Source organism: Vicia villosa, linkage group LG1 (assembly GCF_029867415.1).
Source record: "Vicia villosa cultivar HV-30 ecotype Madison, WI linkage group LG1, Vvil1.0, whole genome shotgun sequence".
Lineage (NCBI taxonomy): Eukaryota > Viridiplantae > Streptophyta > Magnoliopsida > Fabales > Fabaceae > Vicia > Vicia villosa.
Window position 1 is genome coordinate 110,770,489 of NC_081180.1, and position 19,413 is coordinate 110,789,901.

Genomic DNA, 19,413 nt, shown 5'->3' on the forward strand with positions numbered 1-19,413 from the left:
TTTAAGAATTTATAAAGAGTTATATTTATAAAAACTATATTACTTTAATTATGCATAAAAAATTTATTCCATGTTAAGATCTTCCTTCTTCATCTCTTACATTATGTCATCTTATTTCCAAAAATATGTCAGACAACAGAAAACCATGATTTAGACTCATTAAAATGCTGAAGAAAGCCAACTTTTCACAACTGAATGTAACAATATATTTATTTTAAAAATAAAAAAAACAAAATAATTTTTCACACAATCTTTTTTATTTGTTAGTTTGTGATTCATTCATTATTCCATCAATCATTCAAAAGCAATATTATTATTATTATTATTCCTTCTTCTCCTCAAAAAAAGATAAAAAGCTAAAGCCTATAAACCTCTCTCACACCACTACTGTAGTTCCATGTCTATTCAACCAGACAGACAGTCCTCTACTTCTTTTTCTTATTTGTTTTAATTTCCTCAATAACCCTTTTTCTCTTTTTCTCTCTTCTTCATGTTTTTAAGTTTAGCTTATTCTTAACAAAAGTCATTTATTCCATTCATAATGTTTAAAGCTATACCTATAGTCACTATATACTTACTTTTTCTATTTATATATTTTTTATACTTCTCTCGTTATCATGTAACAGAAGCTTTTGTTAATCCACATAACTTTGCATGTACAATAAAGAAAGAGAAAGTTTCATATCTCATAACCAAAATCACTTTCATATAAAAAGCCAAAATTTACCTCCCTGACAAGAAAGGCACAATATTCATACATTATATCTATATCTTCCACTTCTTCCTCTTATTCTATCAAACCAACTATAACCTTTCTTTTCTCTCTCTCTCTCTTTCTCATTCTCTCTCTATCTAACCAATATCATCATGAGAGGAGGAATTTGCAGTATTCAACTTCAAGCACTTACACAAGAAGCTGCTACTGTTGTTAAACAAGCAGTGAACCTAGCAACAAGAAGAGGCCATGCACAAGTCACACCTCTTCATGTTGCTAGTGCCATGCTTGCAACTTCAACTGGATTATTAAGAAAAGCTTGTCTTCAATGTCATTCTCACCCTCTTCAATGCAAAGCTCTTGAGCTTTGTTTCAATGTTGCACTTAACCGCTTACCAGCTTCAACACAAAGTCCACTTTTAGGTCCTCAGTATTCAACTTCTCCTTCACTTTCTAATGCTTTGGTTGCAGCTTTCAAACGTGCTCAGGCTCACCAACGGCGCGGGACGATCGAGAATCAGCAGCAGCAGCAGCATATTCTGGCCTTGAAGATTGAAGTTGAGCAGCTGATAATCTCTATACTTGATGATCCAAGTGTTAGTAGAGTTATGAGAGAAGCTGGTTTCTCTAGTACTCTTGTGAAAGCAAGAGTTGAAGTGGAACAAGCTCTTCCAATGGAAGTTTCTTCACAGAAAGAAATTAGCATTAACATTAAGCCTCCTCAAACTCTTAGCCTCGGCGGTTCGAATTCATTCACCAACACCAACACCAAGCCTATAGAATATGTTAACAATGATGATGTAACAAGTGTGTTGAATGAGCTAGTGAAGAGGAGAAGAAACACTGTGATTGTAGGAGAGAGTGTTTCGAATGCCGAGGGAGTAGCTAAGGGAGTGATGGAGAGATTTGAGGTAGGTAATGTTCCTAATGAGTTAAGATATGTGCAAATTGTGAGTCTTCCTTTGATGTGCTTTAGGAGTATAAGCAAAGAGGAAGTTGAAAAGAAGTTTGTGGAAGTTAGAAGCCTAGTGAAAAGCTATATGGGAAGAGGGGTGATTCTATATTTAGGTGATTTGAAATGGTTGTTTGAGTTTTGGTCAAGTTACTGTGAGCAAAAAAGGAGCTACTATTGTTCTGTTGAGCATATGGTTATGGAGGTTAAAAAGTTGGTGAGTGGAAGTGGTGAGAGTACTAGATTATGGCTTATGGGGATTTCGAATTTCAAAACATACATGAAGTGTAAAACATGTTACCATTCTCTAGAATCTATTTGGGAGCTTCATCCTTTCACAGTTCCTGTTGGAAGCCTAAGCCTAAGTTTGAATTTTGACAGGTAATTTTAAGATTCTTTTGAAACTCTTGTTCTTTTTTTATTAAGTGTTTTTTGTGATGAATTAACATCTTTTATGTTTTACATTATTTATAGTGATTATCAAGCTAAGGAGAGAAGCATGGTGTTATTCAAGGACTTGGCTTTTGAAGATAAAGTAGGAGTTGGAAAGTATCTAACTTGTTGCAAGGATTGTTCAATGAAATTTGAAAATGAAGCTCAGAGTTTGAGTTACAATTCAAGCAAGAAAGCATGCAGTTCTAGCTTGCCATCATGGCTTCAAAGTTGTAAACAAGAAAGAAGCTACATGATGGAAGATCAGGTATGTTTCTTAATGGAAGATCATTTTTAAGATCTAACAGTTACGATTGATTGACAGTGTAGAACTTTTTATACGAACGGTGTATTTTGATTAAATTTTTCATTAAGTTTTGTCCTTTTTCTATTTTCTTATTGTTTTTTTTCCTCTATGAAACAGGAGAATGCAAGGCTTAAGGATCTGTGCAAGAAATGGAACTCAATATGCAAATCAGTACACAGAAAACCTTCGATTCTCGATAAACAAGATTTGTTTGTTTTATCATCAACCCCTTCATCACCGACTTCATTTTCCTCGCTCGAAAAAAAGTCTACTTTCCAACAAAATCATCTAAATTGGCCTATGATTTCTGAACAAGAAAAATCACCAAAAGAATGTGAGCTATTGTACACTGAAAATGCTGGTGGTGATGATGATGATGATTGTTATGATGGTAACTTGATAATGTTCATGCCACATCGAAATGTTCCGAAACCAGAACTTTTGTCAAATCCAAACTCAAGTCCAAACTCAGCCTCTTCAAGTGAAGCAGTGGAAGGTTTAGAGAGCAGTGAAATGTTCAATGAACATAATGAAGAGAATCTCAAGATTCTCTGTGATGCCTTGGAGAACAAGTTTCCACAATATAAAGAAGCCATTCAAGAGATTGCAAGTACTGTCCTTTTTTGTAGATCAGGTATGAGAAAAAGAGATAAGCAAGAAACTTGGATGTTATTTCTCGGCGATGATTCTCAATCCAAAGAGAATATCTCAAAGGAGCTAGCAAAAGTTGTTTTTGGATCTTACACCAACTTTATGACAATTGGCATAAGCACTTTTTCTTCCTTAGGGGAAGATCAGGATTCTTCAAGCGACGAAAAATCCAAAAAGAAGAGACCAAGAGATGAGTTTGGAAGCACTTATTTGCAAAGATTTGGTGAAGCAATGAATGAGAATCCTCATAGAGTGTTCTTCATGGAAGATTTTGAACAAGTTGATCACTTCACTCAAAAGGGTATCAAGAAAGCTATTCAAAGTGGAAGTTTAACAGTTCCTGATGGTGAATCAATTCCTCTCAAGGATGCAATTATCATTTTCACCTCTGAAAATTTCCCTTCTTCAATGTCAAAGTCACAACCATCATCATCATGTGGTGAAAACAAAGGGAAAGAGACCATGATAGAGGATCATGAAAATTCTCTAAACCTCTCTTTGGATCTGAATATTTCCATTGAAGATCATGATAACACAGACACTACTAGTATTCTTGAGTTAGTTGATAAGAAAATTAGTTTTAACATCTAAGATTTGTGATTGTGATAGAGAAGAAAAAAAAATGTTGAATTAATATATGTTAAATTTGAGTGGAACTTTTTTTTCTTCAAATTGTATTGTTTTTTTCAGTTATAGTTTGTTCAACTTGTATATATGTTTAACTAAATGAGATTTGGTTTCTGTTCTAACTAATGTGTTATTGATGAAACTGAAATGTTTGGCAGACAGTTGAATATTTGATACAATTATTTGTGAGGACAGTGCAGTACTATAATGTTTCAACTTTATTTATCAATCTTGTGTTATAAAATTGGCTGTATTCTCTACTAGTTTTTGAAAAAAGAAGAGTGAATAGATTTATTGTACAAGTGAAATGTGTCAATTGTACTGTTGGAAAAAAAACATGAAAAGTGCAATGTAGGGTCAAGAGGAACTAAAAAGAATAATATCTCACAGAATATATTGTCACATCACTTTATATGGATTATCTAACATATTGTTAAGGATTTAGATTGTTTGAGCAAAGAATGTGGAATTTATATTATGGCATGTTGTTAAGGATGCATTATTCAAATGCATTTCATTAGGAGTTGAAGGACAGAGGTTTGAAAAGGTTTGGAAGAATTATTCATAGCTTAAGCATTATGCAAAGAAAGAAAAACAATGTGTACCAAAGGTATTTGTTTGAAATAATGAGTTGTAGATGTTCAAAAGCAACTATAGTTGAATTAAGTACTTGAATATCATTAGGAAGCACTATGGTAGGGTGTTTTGAATGGCTTAACTCATTTGAGTTAAGGATTGAAAGAGATGAATGAGTTAAAGAGTTCATACTAATAGGACGGTTAATTACCAACACTTGTTCTATTAAAAGAAATATGTGGTAGTTGGAATATAAAGATACTCCTATTTCTGTCCTTAAATGTGTGGTTCTATTAAAAAAAGTCTTTATGCTTTATTAATTTTTTTAAAACTTTTTTTAGTATAGCCAACTGAGATTTCTATTGAATTTTCAACTTTGTGAATTATTTGTTTATCAATATAACTAATTATCTTACATAATTAGGCAATCAATAATAGATATTATTTTAAGAACAATTCTCTTTCTTGTTTAAGTAGGAATCTTATATTTAAATTTAACTTTAAAAATACAGCAGTTGTAATATTTTACACATCATATCCATTATCTTTTATGTTTGTTTCTCTTTATTCTTTTATATTGGTTGTTGTTCTAATAATTGATATCAGGCGGCAGTTAATTCTGATGCGAAATTCAAAGAAACAAGGTTTGGTAGAACAAATTATTTCGAAAGAAGAGGTTTGAATCCAAGAATCAGAAAATAACTGAGTGTTATAGTTGCAAAAAGATTAGGCATTGGAATGCAGACATGTGAATTCTTGACTCTGATTGTTCTTATCACGTGACATCACGCCAGAAATAATTCACTACATTCAGATATGGTAACTTTCGATTTGTTTACTAGAGTTGGACAATTTAAAATTGCGAAGGATGTTGACGGCGTGCGAGCATTGAAAGATGTCAGATATATTCCATAATTTAGTAAGAACTTGGTTTTCCAATGTACTCTACAAGAAAATGGTTTCTCCTACATGTATGATGGAGAGAGGGACATTATGAAAGTTAGGAATGGTGCATTGATAGTGATGAGAGCAAGGGTGATTACAAGTAACATCTATATACTGTTAGGAAACACTATTGTAGGTGAAGTTGTATTAGTTGAGTTTGCTAATGATTAAACCAAACTCTGACATATGCTTTTGAGTCGTCTTAATGAGTGTCGAATGATTGAACTCTATAAGAGAACTCTATTGAATGGTGTTCATAGTTGCAAGATGAATTTGTGCAAGTATTGTGTACTTCAGAAACAATGTCGTGTTCAGTTCAAGGCTGAAAAAGCATAACACATATCTGATGTTTCAGGTGGAGTACGTGATTATATTCTTGTATGTGACATAGTGCATTGTTCAACCAAGCCACTAGAAAAATATATGGGTATGAAGACTTAGCAGCCTTTCTTACTAATTCTAGTGATCCTTTCATCTTTAGAGAGGCTATAGCTATCCAGAAGAAAGATAATTGGACAGATGCAATGGTGAAGGAAGGGAGTCCTTGAAGAAAAATCAAACATGCGAACTTGTTCAACTTCCTAATAAAGAGAAAAGAGTCATAGGCTGTTAGTGGGTGTTCAAGAAAAAAATCATCGGTAACATAAAAAGAATGGGAAAAGTACAAGGTTTGTTTTGTAGCAAAGGAGTACTCACAGTCGAAGGGGATTAACTATGATAAAATTTTCTCTTCGGTCATCATACATACTTTCATCATGATCTTGTTAACCTTGGTAGTCAGTCAAAACATGCATTTAGAGCAGATGGATGTGAAATAACACTTTTTCACAATAATTTAGATGAGAAAATTTATATGGAACAACCAAAGTGGTTTGGGTGACACTGGACATGGCATACTAGTTTGTAAATTGAAGAGATCTTTGTATGGTTTAAAGCAATCTCCAATGCAATGGTACAAGCACTTTGATACATACATGCTTCATATTGACTACAGAAAGTGTGAGTATGACTGTTGTGTTTATGTTAGGAGCCTTGATGATGACTTATTTATTTTCTTGTTAATGTATTTTGATAATATGATGATTGATGCTGATCGTTTATATGATGTAAATGAATTGAAATTTATGTTGGAAAATGAGTTTGACATGAAAAACATAGGTGTTGCAAAGAATATTTTTGGTAAGGAAATTCACAGGGATAAGAGTGCTAGAAAATTATGGCTCTCTCAGAAAAATTATGTTTAAAAGGTGCTAGAAAAGCTTGACATCAGTAATCAAAGGTTATGGGTAGTCCATTGGAAACTCACTTTAAACTCTCATTGAATTAGTGTTCAAATACAAATGTAGAAGCCGAGTAAATGTCAAAGTTCCTTATGCTAATGGCATTGCTTGTTTAATGTATACTATGATATGTATTAGATTTGATTTGGTACAAGTTATAAGTCAAGTTTGTAAGTTTATGTCCAAACCATGCAAGCTTCATTGGAAAGCAGTCAAATAAGTTTTTAGATACTTGAAGGGTACAATGAATCATCTTATCATGTTTAGCAGTGAAGAGGGTGATACTTCGGGATTCAAACTATGCTTGTGATATGGATATAATAAGAGGTCTATAACATAGTACATGTCAATATATGAAGCTACCAAAGAATCCTTTTGGCTTATAGAATTGCTAACAGTCTAGTGTATCATGCCAAGACCAAACATATTGATGTGAGGTTTAAAAACATCGGAGAGTTACTTGCATCTGGACATATATTACTTAAAGATGTTCATACTTCAGAGAATGCAACTGATATGTTGATCAAATCAGTTATCAGTGACAAGTTCAAACATTGCTTAGACTTGATACATGTTTTTCAGTGTTAAGTTGGAGATGTACACTTCCCATTGCTAGAATTTGAGGATCTTGTAGAAAATCTTCACTTAGGTTTGAGATTTGTGAAAATTATTGAGTATGACTCATTTGAATTTTATACATACTATATTATCGTAGAGGTATGATTATTGACGAACTATCTTAACAAAGATCGATCTTATTCATTAACGTTTGTTTCTCTTTATTCGTCTATCTTCTATATTTTTTTTTGTGTAAGCAAGATGGTATTAATAGGAGAACTAAGGGTTCTCAAACCTGTTACACAAACGGCGGAAAAAAACAAAAACCCACCGGAAAGAGATTACAAACCAAAATACAGTTAAGAGAGAAACAACAAAGGATCCTTTGTAAACTCATAGAAACTATGTATTGGATGCGTAATTTCTCCGCAAAACGACCACTTCCATAACAAAGATTTAATATTCCAAACCGTATTATCCACAACCCAACCTTCATTCCGGAAACAAAAACCATTCCTAGTCAACCAAAATATCCACAAAATAGCCAACCAAATCACACCACATTTTCCTTCTTTAACTTTCTTTTTTTTACAAAAGAGGTACCAATCCATAAAGCTAGCTAAGCATTCTTCTTCCGCACCGTTCTCCGGTTTCCCAATCCACACCGCAATTTCTCTCCAAACCAATTTCGCCTTGTCACACTTGAAAAAAGAATGGTCACAACTTTCCGGAATAACCCCACAAAACGCACAAAAAGAGTTATCTATAGACAAATTAACACCCCTATATGCCAATAAATCCTTAGTTGGAAGCCTATTGATTAAAAGCCTCCAACCAAACGCCTTAATTTTGAAAGGCACTTGAATCTTCCAAATTAAATCCTTTGCTCCCTCAAATCTATTGAGAGGACCACGCGGGTAAGAAAAACCGGCAATAAAATCATAACAAGAAGCCACGGAAAACACACCGTCACCCGTCCCACTCCACTTGATCTTGTCTCTACCTTCCTTCGGGCCCTCACGGCCTAACAACAAAGAACTAAGCAAGTCCATCTCGGACCCCACCTCCGGAACGGCTTCCTCACCCGTACTAACCCCGAAATTCCCCCACTTCCAAATACCGTCTACCCAACCACCCATACAAGCCACCGCCACCCTCTTCAAAGAAGAAACCGAAAAAAGCCTAGGAAAACGAACCTTAAGGGTAAGGTCGTCTATCCAACACGATTCCCAAAACGGAGTGGTACACCCGTTCCCAATCGCTATTCTACTATTCACCACTAACGGATCCTCCACCGAAATGTTACCGATTGAGATAAGATCTTTCCACCACACCGAAGAAGAAGAAGAAGATAGGATAGAAGAAGAGTTAATAGAAGAAGACATACCTCCACAAAAGGAATTCATAACCAAGTCACCGTACCGAGCTTTTAAAACATTGTACCAAGGCGCTTCTTCACCAACTAAAATCCTCCACCTCCATTTGTTAAGAAGAGCAAGGTTAAAAATGCCAACATCTTTTATGTCGAGACCTCCTAACGGAGTCGGAAGACACACATTCTTCCAACTAACCCAATGAATCTTTCTTCTCTCTCCCGTGCCACCGCCCCACAAGAAATTATTTTGAATCCTCCCCACTTCCTTAATCACCGAAGAAGGCATCTTATAAAAAGACATAGTGAAAATCGAAAGAGAGCTAAGGATTGATTTCACCAAAGTGATTCTACCTCCCAAGCTAAGAAATCGGTTCTTCCAACCCGCTAATCTCCTTCTTATTTTTGAAACAAGAGGGTCCCACGATTCTTTCTTCCTCGGATTGCATCCTACCCTTATTCCAAGGAAAGTGAACACGCTCCCTTCCACCTTACAAGACAAAACATAGGAAGCCGCCTCCAAAAAGTAAGCGCTAGCATTGATTCCGATCAACTTACTTTTGTGATAATTTATTCCAAGACCCGACACCAACTCGAAGGCCCGAAGCGCCGCCTTAATCGCCCACACTTGTCTCCAAGAGCTTTCCCCCACTAAAAGGGTGTCATCCGCAAATTGAAGAATGTCTATGGTACAACCCCCACGAAAATCCAAACCCTTGAATTCGCCTACTTCACTCGATTTCTTTATAAGACCCGCTAAACCCTCCGCCACCAACACAAAGAGAAAGGGGGATAAAGGGTCTCCTTGCCTCAATCCCTTCTCCACCATAAACTCCTTTGTCGGACTACCATTCACCAAAACGGACATGAAACTACGAAAAATCAACATCTCCATCCATCTTTGCCACTTTCCTCCGAACCCCATCCTCACCAACATATTTCTAAGGAAATTCCAAGAAACCCTATCGTATGCCTTTTCAAAATCAACCTTGAATAACAAGCAACCTCGACCTTCTTGTTTCGCAAAATCAACAACCTCATTTGCCACCAAAACCCCATCTAGAAGATGTCTTCCCGGAACGAACGCACTTTGGCACGGAGATATAATAGAGTTCAACACTTTCTTCAATCTCCCCGCTAAGAGTTTTGAAATAGCCTTATACAAACAACCTACCAAACAAATGGGCCTATAATCATCCAATCCCATTGGATTTGGAGATTTCGGAACCAAAGTCAAGAAAGAAGATGAGATAGCCTTCGATAAAGTTCCGCCCCCATGAAAATGATTGAAAAAGTGCACAAAATCCTCCTTCGTCTATCTTCTATATATATATATATATATATATATATATATATATATATATATATATATATATATATATATATATATATATATATATATATATATATATATATATATATATATATATATATATATATATATATATATATATATTAGAAATTAAGCTTGACAAGTTAAAATAAATAAGTTTTTTAAATAATTGAGTATGACAATTTTTATTAAATAAATCAAACCGGACTCTAGAATTATGTCGGAGATTCTGACTAAATTCTTTTTTTAGTTGAAATTCTCACCTACTCTAATCAACTACCACAAACAAGTTGAAAATCATTGTTTTAATTTTAACCAATATTTAATAAATGTTAATTTCAAATATCTACACCGCTATATGTGTTTATCTTGCTTAAGGTGTAAACTAGCACACTTGTTTTCTACCAAAAAAATTCAAAGTAAATTTTCAAACTCTACAATCTTCTAAGAAATCATCAAAATTCAAATGAATTTTCTTTTTAAAAAAAACACAACTACCCACCGTATAACAGAACAAACATGTCCTTTTCTCAAACTCTCTTTTAAACATTATTAGCATCCTTTAAGCAATTAATAACCATAGCATAAAATTAAAGAATTATTCTCTTTTCTTTTTCTTTTTTATTTTCCTTTTCCTTGAAAGTATGTAAAACAAAAGTTAACCAAACTCAAGTGATCAACCAAATATTGCTAGCAAAGTGTCAAAAGCTTAATGATATGTACAAGTTGATTCTTCATGCTCTAAAAGATGCAAAGAAGAGACAAAAATTAAATTGACCTTTCTTTAGAAAAGAAAAAACAAAAGAAACTATGAATTAATCTAAATTTATGTGTTTTCCCTAACTTACAAGAAACCTACCGCCTTTTGAAAAGATTGTGTGACTTTTCTTTTCAATGTTTTCAAGTTCATCAATCTTAACCGACTCTTAATAGTAAAATAACATTAATTAACAAATTGAAACTATTTACTTCATAGTTACATCCAAAATATTTGTTATTTTTTCAAATAGGTTCCAATACTCTCACTTTAATGAGTTTTATGCATATCTTTAAAATAATAATTAGTTATGTTGATTTTAATTATAAATTAAATTTTAGTTAATAAAATATTTTTATTAATAGTAGTTAATTGAATTAAAATATTTTTATTAAAAGTAAAATAATAATATTTATTGTGTTGATATTTTAAAGATGTTTTGTAAACGAAGGAAAATATTTAAATTATAAATATCTTACCATGTCAATAAAATTAGGAAAATTCTTTGCCCACCTCCCAACCTTCTAGGTCACCTCTGGTGAAAAACCACATATACCCTTGACTTCGGAAATGCATTTCCGAAATGTAAGAAAAAGGTGTTTTCGGAGATGCATCTCCGAAAGTGCCTTTTTTTTTTTCTTTCAAAATTTGACTTATTTCGGAAATGCATCTTCGAAAACACCATTTCGGAAGTTCATTTCTGAAATATTGCGCGTTTTGCAGATTAAGCAAAACAGCCTCCTCCCCCATTCATTTACCCTAATTCAACATCAAACACAACCCCAGAGAAATTTTCTGCAAACACTTCCAAGGCTACATCAAAGGCTCCAATAACCTTGCTATACTACATTCAAAAGCCCTCCAATCTCTTCAATCGGTAAGCATTTCGAGTTTTAGATCTATGATTAAAATTCATATTAGGGTGTTTACAAATAGCAAAAAATGTATTAGGTTAGGTTGGTACTGATATTTAGGTTGTTTAGAATGATTAAACATAGTTTTGAAGTTTGTTTTTGGGGTCTGCCATGGAAGTTGCAGAAAACTTCCTCGCAGGGGTGTTTCAGAAGTTCATTTCCGAAAACACCTTCATTCCCAGTTTCGGAAATGAACTTCCGAATTGTATCAGAAGTGCAATTTTTTTTAGTTATTTATGTTGTCTCGCATATTAATCAATTTCAATTGTTTTCAGGAACATGTCAGACAACCAAACACACATCAGACAGGGTAGAGAGACCCAGACTGCGTCGGCTAGACGCGAGCGGGCGGCGGCGCAGCTGGCGTCGACACAGGGACGGGGGCAGGGCCGGGGACGACGTGTGCGAGTTCCCATGGAGATGGACGAGGGTACCTCTACATCTGGATCGAGGAGTCGTCTGGCTCGGGTATCTTCTTCCTGCCAGCGAGAGGAGGAGGAGGAGGAGGTGGCAGTGCCATACCACGAGGCGGAGGAGGTACCGGATGTTGACCCTCCACTCGGGGAGGAGGATGAGCAGGAGGAGGGCTACCCGGAAGGGCCCAATGACACTTCCGTGCTGCTTACCTACCGCGAGCACGTCGCTCGGCGTATCTGGGAGGGAGAGGTATTTTTTATAATTTGCCCGACTACATTATTTAACTGTTTATAATTTAGACGTTTATTCAATATTTTCTTAACGGTCTATTTAACATACTTTTTTATTTGTTTTTTTTGTAACAGGAGAGAGAGCCGTTGAAAATGGTGAACCACGCCCGGAAGGTTTTCAGTCTGTTTAAACCGACTTCCGAGTGGTTTAACGACGCGGTGAGAGCTTCAGGGCTTAGTGGGCTCTACATGACAGGGTATTCCACCATCAGCCACGGCATGCAGGGGGCCTTTGTGGAGCGGTGGCACAAGGAGACGTCTTCTTTCCACTTACCGGTTGGGGAGATGACGATCAACTTGCATGATGTGCAGTGTCTTCTCCACCTGCCGATCGGGGACGCTGTTGCACCACTCCCGGATCCAGAGGATCGAAGCCAGTGAATGGATGGCGCTCTATTTGGGTATGGAGCCCGAAGTTGCTGACTTTGAGTGCATCACGAACTGTGGGCCTCATATCCGGTTCACCACACTGAGCTCTTATTTCGAGCAACACCTAGTGGCGGCGGCCGAATTCGAGGATGCGGGTGACGACCTATTTACACAGTATCACCGTGGCTGCGCTCTCCGGTGCTGGTACATGCATGTGGTAGGCGCTGCGATCTTTGTGGACAAGAGTGCGAGGTACGTTGACGTGACCTACCTCCGCTACTTCATGGACTTGACCACCGGTCACCAGTGGAACTGGGGGGCAGCTACTCTGGCATACCTATACCAGAAGCTGAATGAGGCCTCCAACTAGAGGACGAGGCGGTTGACCGGATCCTGCACACTAATTACGGTACGTTTCATTTTAATTGTTTCGTATTTATTTATGTTTCGTATTTATTTTTAATACATTATTGTGTTAGTGTTTCAGAGCTGGATCATCTCTTACTTCTCCCGCATCCACGGCTTCCACATTGATCCTGAGTACGATGATGCCATGCCCAGGGCCGCCATATACGTTTTCCAGAGCGGGATCAATGCAGTGGGACCATATCGTGGGTACCTGGACCGCACGATGCATGATGACGTCACTTGGAGGCCATTCAACGACTACACTCATATTGTCCCCTTTGACGGCATATCTTTATATTCTGGCTGGTTGGCATGCGGGACCAGCACCATGGTTCGGTATCTCCCTGAGCGGTGCATGCGGCAGTTCGGATTTGTGCAGATGATACCCAGGTCACCTTTTGAGGCTGCTCCCGACACAGTGACCCGAGTGCAGCTCACTGCCATATTTGAGGATTGGGAGCATCATGTGGTACCGGAGGAGTATCGTCGCATTCGGTTCACCCAGGACTGGCACAGTGTGGAGGGATACGTCACATGGTTCTATCGGGTGTCACATCCTCTGCTGACACCCGACGCTCCCGGCGCTCCTAGGCCAGCACACAAGGAGATCTTGGAGAACCAGCAGGCCGAGGATGACCACGCCATTGATCTCCTGCCGATCTGCCAGCGGATAGAGATGCTTGGGCGGGACGCGTTGGATTGAGGTGTCGCTCATCAGGGCGGTCCAGAGGCAGTCGCCGTGATGGAGATGATCGTCACTGATGCGGGCCGTGCGCCGGCATACAGGCGGCAGAGGAGGTCCCAGGGAGAGAGGGTTAGGCATACCCAGTAGTGGTCGGGTTTATTTTTTTGTTTTCGGATTGTATCTTTCGCACACTATTATTATTTGGATTTGGATCGGCTTGTATATATTACTATTTTTATCATATTAGTATTTTCTGTTTATATGTCGCTTATTTTATTTGCCGTCTTCCTTTAATTAAAAATACGAGACTGTTTCCAAAAACATAAAAAAAAACACAGTTTCTGCATAATTCAGAAGTTCATTTCCGAAACCCCCCAAAATCTGAAAAAAGGTGTTTTCGGAAGTGCATCTCCGAAAACACCCCCCATTTGGTGTTTTCGGAGATGCACTTCCGAAGTCTGAAATTTTTTTTTGAAAAAAAATACTTCGGAAATCCATTTCCGAAGCAGGGGTAAAGTGGGGTTTTCGCTGGGGGTGACCCCCATAGAGAGGTGGGTAAAGAAATTTTCTAAAATTATGACTGTATTTTGACACTAAAAAGTGAAAGTTATACCATATTTTACTATTCAACAATACGGTAAATAATAAAATACTATAATAATATATCATTTTTAAGAAAATATAAAAATTATTATTATTATTATTATTATTGATTTTTTATATTAAATTATATTATATAAAATTGTGTAATTAACCATCTTCATGATTTTATTAATTAATATTTTATATTTTATTAATCAACTTTATTTTACTACTAAACATTATTCTTAATATATGGACGCTTATTAACAAACTTCATATATTCATTAACCAAACTAATATTTTATTTTTTTATTAACCATCTTTTTTTACTACTAAAAATTAATTTTACTATCTGAACATTTATAAACCAACTTCATTATTTTATTAACTAATATTTTATTTTTCATCAATCAATTTTATTTTATTATTAAATTATTTTTTTAATATATAGACGTTTTTTAACCAATTTTATTACTTAATTAACTAATTTTTTATATTTCATTAACCAACTTTAATTTATCACTAAAAATTATTGTGCATATACTATTTACGGTATTGTTCATAAATATATTTTTTATCAAAAAATTATTGTTCATCGTATAAATACAGTAAACGTAAACAATGTGCATGTGTAAGAATTTATGTCATTTGTTGTTGTCAACATAGCGCATATATGAAAATTCAAAGATTCAATTTTTAAAAATAAAATAAAATATACAAATTAAAATATATATTTATTTAAATTACAAATAGTATAAAAAATCACAAATAACATAATAAATAGTTATTCTTGTAATTAATTAATCATATTAAAATACAACTTCAAGCAAAAAGAAATTATCAAATTAAAAAACAAGAAGAAATTCTAAATTAATAAAAAGGAATAATCAATGAAAAATGACAAATATGATGAGAGGAGTAGCTCAACTGATATATAAATTAGATAAATAAATGTAAACTTTTAGTTTAGAATACAATCACTAACAACAATATTTATTTATATTTATGTATTAATGTAAATAATTATTAATGTTTATAAAAAGAGAAAAAGTGCAATGCACTGACAGTGTAAAATAATTTTACATTGTCAACCAATTACGATCATGAATTCTGCCAAATCAAACTGTAATTTTTAAAGTATTTACATGACATGACAAAACGATATCTTTCTATTGGATGACAGTGTAAGTTTTTTTTTAATAGGCAAGAAATCTATTAAAGGGAGCAAAAGGGTTACTCCAACACTCTTAGAAAAAAATAAAGAAGGTTAAAACAGGTATTGATAAATCCAATACTATAATGTTTTAGGAATTTAATATATACTACAATTAGGATATTTATCGGTGAATTAAAAAGGGTTTAAAAACAATAATTTATACTTTTATAATAATAATAATATAATTGAAAATAATTGATACTCTAATGTGTTTGTAATTTTGTATAAAACAATTTTCAATCATGTACAAAAAAAAAAGAGAGAAGAATCATCTTTTGACAGAGCAATAATCACTTATGTCGAAGTCAACAAGGTTAACCATTTAAACCTCAAGTCTAAATGATCATATACATCTAGATAGAGATGTGATCATCTGCTCCCAGACAAAAGAATGCTCATATGTACGAAAGTCAACGAGGTTTGTCATCTATACCTCAAGACAAACATGATCATATGTATCCTGAAGGACATGATCATCTGCACTTAGCGCAAAGTGAACACGTGTGATCAAATGAAGAATTGATCACCTATGCTTAGATGAATAATTGATCACATCTGCATACATGCAGAAAAACCTATTATGCTAAATCATAACATAAAATATTCTCTCAACACTCACATAATGACAGTTTCATCAGTAAAAAAATGAAAAGTCAATGTTTTATACAAATAATGCAACTCTGAAGACTTTATTTCTAACAGACAAATAATTAGAAAATCAAATATCAAATATATATATATATATATATATATATATATATATATATATATATATATATATATATATATATATATAATCAAGTCTTGAAGGTGACCAAACCAAACACCTAGACATAAGTCCTCTTTGAATCATATGGAGATATAGAAACTCATAATTTCTTTGAAGAGTCACGAGCTTAAGTTAGATGCAGATGAACCTCATAAGAAGGTAAAATATTTTGGTATAAAGTAAGTTGGTAAAGTAGGTAAAACAAAGGAACTTCAATATGAGAGAGTGGAGTCAGATGATGAAACCTCGGATGATCAAGATGTTGAAAGGCTAGATGGTGAAGTACTGATGTTTTTCAATAAGAGGATCCAACATTTGTACATAAGGAGAAGGTTCAAAGGGAGTTTTCATCCCTACAGAGGATCCACATTCATACCCAGCAATGAAAACCAAAAGGTCTGTTATGGTTGTGTCAAACAATGACACTTCAAGAATGAATGTCAATAGCTTCAAAAAGAGAAATCGAAAGTTGGGACTTCAAAGGAAGCATGAAGTAGGGTCTTACGGAAAACATGTAATGGCTATGAAAAATAATAGGATGATGAAAAATCAAAAGTAACAATGATGTCTATAAGCTATGACAATGAGAAATACACATATGTTAGAGCAGGAGGTGAGGTCTTTCTAACTTGTATGAATTAGAACTTATAGATGCTAATCAAAATTCAATGAGGGACAAACCCTAAATGCGTAGGGTTGTTTGAGATTTTATGGTTTATGATGTATTAAGAGCTCGCCCACGTGAGGATGGTGGAGAACTTAGGTATATGTTTGTGAAGGAATTTCTTGGTCCCTTTCCCCTTATATAGACGAGTATATATATAAGAAATCGATTAGTCCTGAATCAGAGACTAATATGAGTGATTTCCCTTTATTTCGGTCGAAGGTACGATAGTGGGAAGAATGAACTACTTTTGTAATCATCGGAAAATAGCTATTCATATTCCCTTGATTGATTATGTGTGTGCCATATACCCCATCAGTTAAATAAGTAGGAAACATGGTTTAGTTAGTGAGGCTAGGCGCATGCCAAACATGGAGAGAATCTTTGGGCACCCCAAGTGCCTATTCGATTTGGGTGACTTATGGCGCACTATTGGGCACTTGCCCAATATTGATGCAATTACCTTGACTTGTGTCCTTTGAACTATTCCTTCCAGTGCCCGGCAAAATTATTCCAATCCGCATTTCCTCGAGATTGAAATTTTTAGAAATTCTAATGGGAAGCATCTTGGAATTTGTTTCCTTCAAAATTGGAAGTGGTAATGCTTTTGTGGCTGAACTTACTGGTGCAATGATGGCAACAAAGATATGTTCTTCCAAAAATTGGTCCAAACTTTGAATATATCATACTCCAAATTAGTCACCATAGTCCTGTGTGAGTAATTCTTCAATAGTTCCTTAAAATCTAAGAAACAGATGGCTCAACTGTTTACATCTCATTGATTAATAAATTTCATTGCAACTCATATCATTCGAAAAAGTAAGCAATGTGCAAATACCCTAATCAATCTTAACTTTCGAACAACTCAATTTACTTGGTGGAATTGTGTCTGCATAAAAGTTTGCGAACAATTCTTGAAAAATAACTGAATTTTCTAGTTTTAGATTTGTAAGCTAGAGGAATTTTTTTTTTTTTTTTATCTCCTTGTAAATATAGCCATTTAGGATGCTCTTTGCATTCTTTCCCCAAAAGAAAAACCACTCACATATAAATTTTAAACAAAATAATAGAGTAGTAGATTGCCTAAATAATGTAACTATTATTAGGATCCTTTAAAAAAAAGTGCAAGTTACTTTGCAAAACTATGGTGATCACCACTCCCTAACCACACTCCATTAAGAAAAGACAAGTTCTCGAGCACTGTACCCATCAAATCAAGATTACAATTTATAATTTTCTTTATCAAATAACAAATCTCACGTTTGTAGTTTTTAAACATGCAAAAATCGTTTTCATACACCTTTAGTTTTTGTCCATATCTACAATATTAATTTTGTATATCAAACAAACGATAGGTGAGAGTCTAGATGATTTTCTAATTCACATTAGTGGTTCTATTTTTAAATTTAACTAACTACTAATATAGATATTTAACTCCCATGTTAAGGAATTGCTTTGATCAGGAGGGACAAAGGACTGAATTAATCTCCATAAGCCGACATAAAAAAGAAACTTTTGTAGACTAAATCTTTATAGGATCAACCAAGTGAAAATTAAATAAAATATATCTTTATCAAATGTTGTTTTTATGAAGCATGTAGTCCACTATATAGAACAAGGAATTTTCATGAAACAAAACCTATAACAGTGCTTATTATTAATTATTTAGTTTATCTATTTAGAAAGATTAATTATTTCCTATCATAATGGGTGTGGCTGGACAAGTTTAATTATTGGTTAGGAATTAGGATATATTAAGGATAAACCAAATTATGGGGGGAGATTATTTAAATAGTAAGAGTAGGTTTCAGTAAAATAATTGAAATTTGTAACAAAAATTAATGTTGTAGCCAATTTAGATGGATCAATTCAATTTATTTTTATTTGAAAAATTCAATTCTTTATTCTTAAAATTTTAATTTTTATTAAAGTAAAGTATATCTAATGAAAAGTGATTAAATTGAGGGCTTTAAATATTTTGATCAAATTTTTGAAATTTTAAAAAATTGAAAAAATAATTTTAAAATACAAAAAATATCAAAACTAAATCTAAAATTTATAGGAAAAAACATGCAATTTTTGAAAATTTATAGGAACCAATTTCCTTTCTTAAATTTGAGTGATATTATGAGATTTAATTTAGAGTTTTGAAAGAGTAGTATGGATATTAAAAAAGTATAATTGAATTATTTAAATAATTGAAAAATTTAAAATAAAATAATATAAAATTTAATTGATAAGTATTAATAATGTAAAGATATTTACACTGTTAATGAAATACACCGTTAATTTATTTAAAATATTTAATTATTATTTTAATTTAAATAATTATAATATATTGATTTTTTTTATTGATAGTGCATAACAATTTAACTCTAATATATTTTATGTTATATTTAGTGAAGTTTATTTATACTATTAAAAGAATATAAGTGTTTTAATGTGTAAATTTTAAAAAGATATAAGAACCAATTTATATAATTTGAAAGCTTATCCTTCATAGATAATATAATATATATGGGTGTTCATTGGTTCGGACAAATTCAAACTAAACTTAAATTTAAAATAAATCATGCTATTTAGATTGGATATTT

General features: G+C 33.9%; 1 protein-coding gene across 1 annotated transcript; it reads left to right on the forward strand.

The window, feature by feature from the left end:
- Window positions 1–768: 768 nt before the first annotated feature.
- On the forward strand, window positions 769–3,777 carry LOC131614310 (protein SMAX1-LIKE 3-like). Its single transcript, XM_058885916.1, has 3 exons — window positions 769–2,048; window positions 2,142–2,367; window positions 2,524–3,777. Exons 1-3 carry the CDS (start codon window positions 868–870, stop codon window positions 3,646–3,648), a joined length of 2,532 nt encoding a protein of 843 aa, XP_058741899.1. The 5' UTR covers window positions 769–867; the 3' UTR covers window positions 3,649–3,777.
- The last annotated feature ends 15,636 nt before the right edge of the window (window positions 3,778–19,413 follow it).

Coding starts and splice junctions, on each gene's coding strand:
- LOC131614310 (XM_058885916.1), top strand. CDS start 868: ATGAGAGGAGGAATTTGCAGTATTCAACTTCAAGCACTTACACAAGAA. Junction 2,049..2,141: donor CTAAGTTTGAATTTTGACAG/GTAATTTTAAGA, acceptor CATTATTTATAG/TGATTATCAAGCTAAGGAGA. Junction 2,368..2,523: donor GCTACATGATGGAAGATCAG/GTATGTTTCTTA, acceptor TCTATGAAACAG/GAGAATGCAAGGCTTAAGGA.